Below are 12,659 nucleotides of genomic sequence, written 5' to 3' on the forward strand. Positions count from 1 at the left end.
TTTGTTTTGTTTTATTCCTAACTTCCATCAGAATTTTCTCCTATCTCCAAAAATATGTTGTTATGTTGAACTTGTTTTTTTTTAAGTAACTTCAGTGATGATATTTTTCAAATAAAGGTGAAGTCCTTCGATCCCTTTTTTTCATTTTATGTGAAAATAAGGCAGCTGGAATTATTTGCTTCAACGCTATTATAAAAGTTAGCAATATTATTAAAAAAATGAACAAGTATTGAGTTCCATTTCTTAAAGATGTTCACTCAAATAATGACAATAAATATTTAATACCTGTGAAAGATAAGTCAAGAAGCATGTCATATTTTGACAATTACAACGAAAATAAAAACGATATCAGATAATTCATCAAATTAAATTTTTAATTGTATATATAACCGATTCGTGATAGATCAGATTGCAAAATATCTCAATTGATTTCAGTAATTTGTTATTACCAATATTCTTAGTTAGTTACAGATCTAGTTTTTGAGAGCTCCTTAACCTACTTTGAACATAATGTCGGCACACATGTATGTTTTCTTGTAGTCGATAGAATAGTTCTAAAGATCTATTACCACATCAAGTGTTCTCAAACCATTTATCTAAATCTTCTATTGCGATTGTATTAACCATTGTTTCTTTTTACAATAATTAGAATAGAGTGAACTAACAAGCAATCACGAAAATCAAGTCTAATGATGAATCTAAACTACAACAAAGTTTGCAATTGTGAGAAATTCTTTGAGCCGAATAAACATTTGACCAATTTAATGAAATTATGGTCATTATGTAATAAAAAATTAATGGTAGAACATGATATTCATTTCAAATTTGTGATGCGGAGCTGAAAAGCTTTAAAAAAATTAGAACTAAAAAATAATAATTAAATAATTTGAATACTAAACACACTGTTTAGACTACTAGAATACCAATACTCATATTACATCACTCAATAAGTCGTGTGATAACGCTACCATTGTCAAATCCATATGATGTTTATGAAGTATCAACTTTCAAAAGAATATATGTGCAATTTCATGATATTTCGATTAGTCTGAAAAAAGTGACAGCCATTTGAGTGGAGCTACTTTTGTTTTCAATTTTCAAAACAATGGATTCAAAAAAATTTCGTGTGTTTATCTATTTCTTGATTGAAAAAAAATACTGTACAAGTTCAACAATGGCTTCAAAAGTGTTATCTGAATCAATTGTTATTGGTTCGCTGAATTTAAACGTGGTCGTGCTGACACCGATGATGGTGAACGTTCTGGTAGTCCAATTGAGGTAATTACTCCAGAAAACACCAGAAAGTTCAAAAATTGATTATATCTAATCGTGAGTTGAAAAAAATTAGACATGAACATTTGACCATGAAAAAGATTTTTTCAAAGTGGGCGCCGAGTTTAGTCCAGATCTGGCCCCCAGTAACTACTGGTTATTCGCTGATCTCAAAAAATTGCTCGACAGTAAGAAATTCAGCTCGAGTGAAGAAACAATTGCTCAAACTGAAACCTATTTTGCGTCCAAAAGACAAATCCTTCTACAAGCACGTCATCGATAAGTTAGAGTAACGTTGGAATGATTGTATTGCTCTTAAAGATTACATTGAAAAATAAAATCGATTTTTCGGAGCTGGAGCTGGAATTTTTGGAACTGTTGTTGATATTCATACTGATCATACTGTTTACACTACCACTACACTAAGACCCACAATTACACTGTCTGATCCTCGTTTCGATAACCAAGTTATCGTCTTCAGAGGCTGAAGGCAAACTAAAGCTTATTACCTACACTAAACTTTGATTCTGGAAAAGATGATTTCACAAAGAGACTTCTTAACCATATGACGGTTAATTTTAATCTATGTACAATTCTCTCATCATAACCGTTAAGTACAGCGACATCCTCAATAAAAATCCCCTCTTTATTGTATCTTTCGATGTTAAGTGAAAAATTAATCAAACAGTGTAACAGAGACCGGTCATCTTATGTTGGATGCAATGGAAGAAATCAACCGGATGTAGCAATGATGTAGCAAATCATTTATTCATATGGAATACACGAACATGTTCTGCACGTTCTTTACATGATGTATGATGAACCCAAATGTCTTAAATAGTGGTGTGTTTAGTTGGAGAATTCCGTTGCCTTCATTACAATACAAAAATATTGTCAAAAATCATTAATTGTATTTTTGGAATGGATTACATGCAACTAAGTCTAATTGAGTACTAAAAAACTTTTTTGATGATCAAAAGGAACCTCGAAAAAAATACAGAACGATCTGTTACAAAGCACTTTCATTAAGAAATAATTGAAAAATATCATAAATCTCCTTTCTGGGCGATCATAGCAGAGAAAACCACGGAAGTGTTTGCAAAAAATTAACCAGTAGTTGTACATGACATTTTTGAGAATTAAAATATTACGAATACAATAGAAGTGAAGTGAAGTATTGCTTGGTGATTCTTATTTTTCTTACGTTTGATACATCTATCATCCAAGCTGCTAAAAAATCAATGGAAATCGGATAAAGACGACAAAACTCTTTTAATATGATTTCTTTTCGAAATTTTCACCACGTGCCGCCTCTAATGTCGCTGTACCATTGATAGTTTCTGAAATAGTTATAACAAAACTAGTCGGCGATCGAACGTTCCCTTATGAGGGAATTAAACAAAATATACTGAGTAACAAAGAAATAAATGTAAATTATTCAACTATTTCTTGTATTTCTTCTTGTGGTTTTAACCATTAAGTTTCAGATACAATAAATTTTACATATTTTTGACACGCCGAATCATTTTTAATTTAATTAATTGATAGTTTTGCTATCTATAACCTTCGAAATAACCTTTTATGACCGAACGAATTGAATACCATTTTCAATCTAGAATAGCTGAAAGCTTAAACTAACATTGAGTTTTTTCAATATGTTCACCTTAAGGAATGGAATAATTGTATGAACGCAATTACCATATTGGATTTAATTGGCTCTGGGTGTAATCGATTAAATTAATATTTAATCGACACCATGCTTGACAGTTGTGTTGAATTTTGATATTTGTGCTTGTATGAAATTATTTTATAAAAAATTTATTATTTTAGTGGTCTAATTAATTTCATGCAGCAAAATTTGATAAAAGAAGTTACTGACTAAAACATACACCATGAGTTAAACATTCATGAATTATTATCAATAATCATTTTAATGGGAAATCCAAAAACACAAGATGAACAATAAGAAACAAGAAAATTTCAGATCGAAATATTCACCTGTTTTAGAGGATATCACAAATTAGCATAATAAATTTCTAGTATAATATTTGTTAAAAAATAACGGAAAATAATGATAAATTATTCAAAATTTCTAAAATTTTTTGATCACCAAGTGTTTGTAAACATGTTACACATTGAAGTTTATATAAGCGTTTTTATGCCCTTTGCATTATACGTTTACAGATTTAAGCAATAATTTCAGTTTTTGTACCGTTCTGATTTCATTGAATATTAAAGTACTCGTTAATAATGAGCGTGCTTTTCTCTAACATCAAGCTTAACAAGGCCTTTGCATACTTTCTATAAGGTCGTTCAAGTAGATTTATTTGTATTCACACTCGATGATAACTGTGTTCTGTAGAGAATGTGAGGGTGGTGTTGATGGAAATTCAATCCCAAGGATGTTCTATGCGAGGCTGCAGTTTGCATTAATGGGGTATTATGTCCAAAGCGTGATCGGCTACCCTTGCACGACGCGGTTGAGTAGTTTAAAAAAAATTATCCAATAACAGTACGAAACAATAATTAACTACATATATGTAAATTTGCGTATTTTAACAAATGCCTATGCAAACAGCAACTTTACCAACTCTGAACGGATAAAATTTCTGCAATACTAGGAATTCCAGTCCATAATCAAACACGCCGACTATCATAAACCGTCTGTACCTCAATTAATCTATGAACAATACGAATTTTTAATTCATACAAAATCTTCTCAAAACTCGTCGTGAAAATTACGAGACAGAGGAAATACATAATGATTTCCGTATCACCCTTCCAAAGTGGATGACAAGATCGAAAAAATCTGATTCTGATTGTAGGAATCGATGAAGAAACCGAATCTCGAATGAGTAACTAAACTTTGTAAAGGAATGAGAAAGTTCAAAAAACTGTGGAAGGACAAGTCACAGGTCCTCTACCAAGATAATGTCCTGGTTCGTCAACTGGTTTCTATCTGAATTCATCATCCCAATGCTAGACAAGATTTCGGTCGATTTAAGTGAACGAGGAATCGGGACGCGTCATGAAGGAGCTGATAGAAGATGATATTTAGAACAGTTTCGAACCATGAATGTATCCCATGTAGCAGACACCAAGGAGTTTAAAATAAAATATTTTGCAATATCAATTACCGTTTCCAACTCTAATAACATTAATTTCTTAATATTTATATTAATAAAATAAGGTGAAGGTGAAGACCATTTGATTAATTTGAGAAAATATGGAAGCTATCCCATTTAAAATATAAAAAAGCTATTATTTTCGTACATCAACTAAAATTCAGGCATAACCACATAAATTTCATTCGAAATTTATTATAGGCAATGATAAAGGGTAGTTAATTTAAATGGATAACCCTGTACAAGTGAAAGTCACTGATTCCATTTGTTATTAATTATTGTAACAGAAACAATCACGTCCGGTTGTAGCAATTAATATTTTTATCGAATGTACCCGAAACACTTTACCATATAGCGTGTCATTTACAGTTTCTAATGTCAATTTAACTCCACATATTACCACATCACGGATACTGAAATGCATCTATAGGTAAGTCGCAAGGCTGAATTAGACATGTGAAGGTCTAAAAATTAAATAATATCTATATAGAGCAAACCAAACGCTATTTTTTACACAATTCTATTATATTCATTGTGTGAAAATTATTTCACGATTCCATTAATAATGATTACTTACCGGTTCTTTTATTTGTAATCCTTTAATCTTCCATTCAACACTTAATAATTAATATTCCTAAAAAAGAGAGACATAAATTGTGAAGAACCACGAGTTATTCAACTCAAAGTATTATTTTACGAGGGTTGTTTGAGAAGTTGCCGATTTCGACCTGAATCTCGACGATGTCAACACTTATCAATATATTTGCGAGTTGGGAAATATATTTGCACATGCGTTGACAGATTTCCACTAAAATTTCAGATAGTGACAATCATATAAGTGAGAATCGAGATGTCATTGATTATTTGTTTTTAAAAGGTAATCTCCCACGAAAATAATAGAGGAGTTAGACACTGCACAATCATTTAGAACTTTAAAATTTTGGTCACCTAAATTCAAACGGTCAGAAGCTTCGACTACCAGCAGTATCATCGAAAAATTCACCAAATGGTATAATGATATTGAACGACCGTCTGATTGAGGCTAGAAAATTAGAATAGGCTATCGGAATATCAAGGAACGTATTTGCATATATTGATAGAAGAATTATACTCGCGTAAGCTATAAGCGATTTTTGGCAGTTTTCCATCAGGACAATACACCTTCTCACACTTCAGTGATCGTCATAGATAACAGTTAATAAATTGTATTCCGAAATGATCAACCACCCACAGTACTCACCACATATAACCCCCAGAAACTTTTTTCTGTTTTCTAACCTTAAAGTTCCACTTAAAGGTGTGAGATTTTTATAAAACGAGGATGTTACCGAACGCGTAAACGCCTATTTTGAGGAGAATGACGCCAACCGTTATTTGGAAGGGTTAAAAAGATTAGAGAATCGCTGGACTAAGTTTATAGACTCAAAAGGAAATAAAAATTATTATTGTGAATAAGTTTTGTTTCTTTGATATAAATTTTCCAGAAATATTTCGTCAAGTGAAATGAAACATTGCAAATGAAACATTTTATTGCTTAATGTGAAATTGGAGTTTTCATTTTTTATTGTTTAATCCGAACACAAAAATGTGTTTTGGAAGTTTCAATCTAAGCCATGAGGATTCTTTCCAATTAATGTTAATGACTAACTTATTAAAAAAAGTATTTTTTTCAAAATCATGAATAAAAGATGTTTTGTTTTTGACTGATAACATTGACCGACAAGATTTCGTAACACAGGCGAGACCTTTATTTTTAAAATGGAAATACCTCTCCAATAATAGAAAAAATATTTATTAAGCCCTAATACGTACCACTTTTGAATAGCTTAATTATCCCTGTTTACATAAGCAGGGGCGGTTAATATCGGTAAATTTTATGGCCGAAAAAATACCTGAACTGTACTTCAGAATAATAAACATTAAAATAACATTAAAAATTAATATTCTGTTGAGTTTCATAATGGTTGTAGTCAAGTGGTTCTCTGTTCATAGTGCAAAAAAAGATTATAAAGACGAAAATGTCGAGTCAAACGCGCCGGAGTGTCAAAACTTCTGACAATTTTGCTATATTTGTGGAGAATAATAAAAAAGCCTATTTCAAATATTTTAGTACTTTAATTGGCGACCGAGACAAGTAGTGGGCCTCCCACGAGTGCTGTGTTAGTTGTAGCGTGTCATTGGTGCAGTGGATGAAAGGGAAGAAAAAAAGGATCTTTTGAAATTCCAATAGTATGGCGGGAACTTATTAACCATTTTGACCAGTACCGAGTGCGCCTTTAGATCCGCAAAATATTGTTTTAGAAGATACTGGAGACGACGTATCATCAGGAAGCTCTGAAGAACAATGCACCGACCCTATTTTTACTCCAAGTACCAACTCCGGCGAGCCACATTTGATTGCTCAAAGTGAGTTGAATGATTTAGCACGTGATTTGGGGTTATCAAAGCAACAGTCTGCACTTCTTGCTTCCCGTCTTAAGCAATGGAAAATTCGCTGTTTGCGTGTACGGATGTTGATGGTCTAATGAAGGAACTTGATATTGAGCATTATCCCAGTGAGTGGCGCCTATTTATTGACTAAAAATTATTATCTAAATACAGTTTAAAAGAAGTGTTATTACATCATGGAAATTTAATACAGTCTATACCAGTTGTTCATTCTGTGAAGATGAAAGAAGCTTATGAAAATATTCACTTGATTTTAGACAAAATTAACTACAACAAGGATTAGTGGCAGATATGTGGGGACCTGAAGGTGATTGGAATTTTGATGGGACTTCAGGGAGGGTTTACGAAACATTGTTGTCTATGTCGGGCAGTAGATCAACACTATGAAAAATAATTGGCAAGCAAGAAGTGAGTTTCAACCGAGACTTCAAAATGTTAAGTTTATAACTCTTGTAGATCCCAAAAATGTCCTTCTGCCTCCCTTCACATTAAACTTGAATTGATAAAAAACTTGTAAAGGCTATGGATAAAGAGGGTGATGGATTCAAATATCTTAGAGAACTCTTTCTTCAGTTGAGTGATGCCAAATTGAAGGAAGGTATTTTTATTGGGCACAAATAAGAAAATTGCTGGACAATGACAATTTTGCAAAAAAGCTCACCAGACAGGAACTTGAGAGAGCATGGAAGGCATTTGTTAGCGTAGTGAGGGAATTTTTGGGCAACAAGAAGGATCCAAACTACCAATAGTTAGTTGATGAACTTCTAGACGCCTACAAATCTCTTTATGCTCGAACGTCATTGAAAATTCATTTCCTCCATTACCATCTGACATTTTTTCCTGAAAATTTGGGAACTCTCAGTGATGAGCAGCGTGAAAGGTTCCACCAAGATATTAGAACAATGGAAATTTGGTATCAAGGACGATGAGATTCGCCCATGATCGGTGATTACTGTTCAACCACTCATAAAAGGAAAAAGTGGAGCTAATTGATATTTAAAATGATTTTTTTATAGTTTTTGTTTTTAATAGATGTGAGGCATGTTTATTAGATGTAAACTATAAATATTGTCAATATATACGATTTAAAAAACGTGAAATTATTTTTATAATAAATATTAAATATTTCACCAATGAATGTGGTTCTATGAATGTAACATAAAAACCTTACGTGTTACAATTATTTTTTACATTACAAATTTTTTTTGTCGACCAGTGTAATTAATGCTCGTATTTTACATGTTACCAAAAAAACAAAATTTCTTCTTGAGACTGATAAATAATAGAACAAATATTATCTATATTGCTATTAAATGTCAATATAAGTATCATTGAAATGACGTGTATAAAAACAATGATGAAAAATACTATTGTTCTAATTGTTCTTTACCATAAATTAATTTAAAAGCCATAAATACACGGATCCAATTATTTTGTAACTATTAATACAATTTAAAAATTGTGGGTGTGATCCGCATTGAAAAATAACTATCTTGTCGAGGGCGTTAGAGCAAGGACTCGACAAATTTCGCGAAGAAGTGAATGTTCACAATAGTAAAATAAATCCAAGGAAAAACACGAATAAAATTACCAAAACCAAAAGTGGGGATTAAGTTTTCACTTCTAATCCCCACTGGCTAATCGGACTTAAGAGAAACTTTCAATTCTACTACGATCCAGTCAGTTAAAGCACTTGTTGCGGCGACAAAATCGGGCGCGCACTTTTGCTGTCACATTTGAGGAGAATTTCGTTTTCCGATACGTACATGGAGAAGTGTTATTAGCTCCTGCGTGTGACATTAGTGTCTGGACCATCTTTAGTGATATTTCCGACGATATCTACGAAAATGGTGATCAGTGTATCAATTTTCATTTTTCTTTTCTTCGGTAAGTTATCAGACTAATGCTCATTTATTTGGCGCAATGTATGTGTATAAAATTTTCGGTGTCGTGCACCCATACATTTGCGCTGCCTACACTAAAATAATAAAAAAAAATCAAATGAAACGATAAAAAATTAGTTTTTTGAAAATATTGAATGTCAGTCAATATTTCTTCATTTATTCATTTTATATATTTAAAAATTACCCTCAAACTAAATTTAACTATTTGAAAAAATATCATGTGAGTAATCGACACTTTAGTAATGTCTAGTATCTTCATATTTCGCTTTTATTTTTGTTGGAAAATATATTTTTATAGTTAAAAAATTGACGTTATTTTCAATTTTCATCGGAACAATTCATGAGCATAAAACTACAGTTTCAGAACTGCATGTAGACACAAAATTTTTGAATTAATTTGTATATCCTGGGATAATTTTTTTCAGTTTGATAAAATATTTCGAATGTATGTTGAATTAGAATAATTATCAATTTGAAAAAAGTTTTATTTTTAAAGTATATATTAAGAAATTCAGTACTAAAGTTATATTTTTATTCTTAAACGTTTTATTTATTATATAAGGTTCTAAACTCAGGAGGTGATTGCTCGTATGAAATTTCTATAACAAAATTTCCTCAGCCCACTTTTCCCGAGATATCACCCTTAACAGGTTGTGACTGAAATTGGGTTTTTATTTTATTTTTTAAATTTGAGTAAAGGTATAAATTTGAAATTTTCGTAAGGTGGGCTGAGGAAATTTTGTTATAGGAAAGACCCATCATAATTTCATTGGAGCAATCACCTCCTGAATTTTGTCACATGAATTTAGAAACACCTTGTATCCTCTTGAATAAATGATGTTGACTTTAGGTCTATAGTTATATCATAATTCAACATAATTTCGAGTTTCTACCAAATGTAACCTGAAATTTGAGTACACGTAAGACAAAAATCACAATATTTAGAAAAGAGATTAAAAATTCATTGATATGATAAAATATGTAACAAATTAACATCCAAATATACATTCAATTTTAAAAAATACAAGGTTTTTGAATTAGAATCGAATACTCTTCATATGTTCCAAGCTTCCAGAAATTAATATATTTTCAATATTAAGAAAAGCAAGCGAGATTCGTTCACAATATTATCTCAAATCAATTCTAATATTAAAATACTGATTGATAAAGTATTCATAGTATTTTTCGCTCAAAATAAGAAATAATATAATACTTTACTCACTATTTCATCAGGTATGTGTTGATACTGCTTTTCTTCCACTTGACATCCTTTAATAATGATTACAAGTACAATGACAATCAGATTTGTTCATTTTATTTATATAATTGATATTATTATAAATTAAAAGGTCTCAAATCTGATCTGATATTAAAAAAAAACAATAAATTATATTATAGTATTTTCACAATCAGAATGACTATCAATACATATACTTTTCTTTGGTTAATATATCGTCTGCTTATTACTGTGTGATTACAATCATATTAACGATAAAATTCCTACTGATTTACAGATCTACATAATTTTTGGGTAAAATATAATTTATCAAGGCCGATAGCTAACCAATGTTAATATTTCAAGTTGAAAACTCTTACTTTATCAATAGGATCTGGCTAATTTAATAGTCAGTGAACCAAAGATTTCACTTTGTTTATATACTTGAAATATTTCTATGCCATGTCTAGCTTCATTGAGGTCATATTGAGATGTTAGAATGATTTTTAAACAGGTTGTATTTAATAACTATTGAATATATCGTTAAACGTTAATGTTTGTCATGGACAAAAATAAACTTTTCACTCGCGAATATTTCAACTAATATCAGATTCGCGACAGATACATGGAAATTAATAAATCGTATTAGAATGCTAAAAGTTTAGAAGATTGATATTTGAGTCATCTTTCAAAAATAAAAAAAAAATAAATATTTTGACGTTAGTTGCCTAATACACAACTTTCTTTATTGTATTAAATTTGTCCCGATATCAGTTGACCAATATTAATGAGCTAACAGAGCTGTACTAGAGCACACATAAAAACAAAATAAATCTAATATTCGAATAGTCATTTAATTATAATGAAGATTTACTTTTCTCGAATAATAAGTTTCTACGAGTCTGTACGAATTTCTTTGCTTTTAAAAGAATCACTGCATAGATGATTCTAATTAATGTATCATTCTGTATATATATATATATATATATATATATATATATATATATATATATAATAGTCATAAATAATGTCGGTTTCTGAGACCTTAGAGAACCATACTTTGGGCTTAGATGCAAAAAATTGTAGCACTGCATGTTTAATATCTGCTTTGAATCCAAATATTTTCCTACTCAAAAATTTCCCCATGGATTTGGATAAATAATGAATCGACGGTGCAAGGTCCGCAGTAAATTTTGGGTAGGGTATGACTTCAAAACCACCATGTTCTTATGTGGTTTGTGAGAACTTACTTTCGGAACTAAAGCTTGATATTTCTCCTATGAAAATTGATGCATTAGCATCAGCTGATATCTAGACCATTTAAAATAATTTCGTACGTAAGTACATTAAACCCATAACTCCACCAGATAGACAACAAAACTTTCTGCTCGATTCGACCTCACTTTGCGACTGTTTCTGGTAATTATCCATTGTCTTACATTTGATTTTTGATCTATCGGAAAGGCAAGGGCAACTGTTTACACACCTGTTGACGTATCTCTTGATTTGGTTTGTACTGCTTCCTTTGTAACCTGAATATCCCACGTAAGTGGACTTCATGTTTACTAATTTTTACATATGAAACCAACCTCTCTATTTCCTTCTAGTTTCATTATCCACTATGACATAGTCACACTGTTTTCATTTGTCAAACAAATACATAATTGATTATAGGATGAAATGAATCGGGTACAATTATCTCTATCTGTCACAATATTTTATCTCACGTTACTTAAATTCAATTTTTGCACAGAACTAAAAAAGGCCTATAGATTATCATGTTGTTCATATTGTGGTGTAAATATCAGCAAATACATAACATAGTTTCTTGTTCACGTAAATTACGACATGTAATAAATTTGCGTTGGTGTTATTTCACTAACAAAGTCCGCGCCTGCTTTTCTTGTATCGAAAGTTGTCTGTAAGAAGGATTTTAGTAATATAAACTACGAGGTCTGGCTATTTAATAACAAGACTGCGCGCATAGTGAGCGCCCTAGACGGGTATGGTAAAAAACGAGTAGTGCGTTGGGTATCCAGATATCTTGTCTATGCACGTCCCAAAACATGTTTCCGTTACCATGTGCCCAAAACCATGTGTGATGAAAAACAGGAGCAATATCTCAATCTCAAATTTCTCGTTAAATTAAAAAAAACTCCTAGTTAGTGCTATAAATTGCGATGAAGAAGACCAGCGCCCAGGTCGCCCTGTGACCTTTTCAATTCCGGAAGCAGTTACCAAAGTCATCAAAATTGGGCGTAAACGCCGATAAAGAAACGGTTTGAAAAATTTTACACGAGGAATTACACATGACAAAAGTCTGTACAAAGCTGGTGCCAAGAAATCTGACTCCTGACCAAAAGCTCTCGCATCAACGGATCTGCTCAGATTTCCTTTAAAGGTTAAAAAAGATCTGCTTTGAAATGGATCCGATTTGAGTCGATGGAAGCAAAAAAGGCAGAGCTCCTAAAGGCACTCTCCAAAGAAGACTTCCAGCACTGCTTCGACCAATGGAAAAAACGTATGGAAAGGTGTGTGGCGAGGGGAGGCATTCGAATATAGAATAATTTTTATAATACAACCCTTTTCTGTAACCAGTCTCATTATTTAATAGCCAAACCTCTACTACACTATGTGCACTGCTTACATTTTATTTCATTTACATTTTCGCTTCCACTAAAGGTAATTAGATTT

The 12,659-nt window shown here is 31.6% G+C and overlaps 1 protein-coding gene across 4 annotated transcripts in view; it reads left to right on the plus strand.

Moving 5' to 3' along the window:
• Positions 1-8,494: 8,494 nt before the first annotated feature.
• Positions 8,495-12,659, plus strand: part of LOC130892277 (uncharacterized) — a 109,427-nt gene continuing 105,262 nt past the window's right edge. For 3 of the 4 annotated variants that reach the window (XM_057797613.1, XM_057797603.1, XM_057797632.1), the window contains exon 1: positions 8,495-8,732. In XM_057797613.1, the coding sequence (XP_057653596.1) occupies positions 8,693-8,732 (40 nt within the window). In that variant the 5' untranslated portion in view covers positions 8,495-8,692. The remainder of the gene's footprint in view (positions 8,733-12,659) is intronic. The other variant, XM_057797621.1, reaches the window with a different exon arrangement.

This window comes from Diorhabda carinulata, chromosome 1 (assembly GCF_026250575.1).
Source record: "Diorhabda carinulata isolate Delta chromosome 1, icDioCari1.1, whole genome shotgun sequence".
NCBI lineage: Eukaryota > Metazoa > Arthropoda > Insecta > Coleoptera > Chrysomelidae > Diorhabda > Diorhabda carinulata.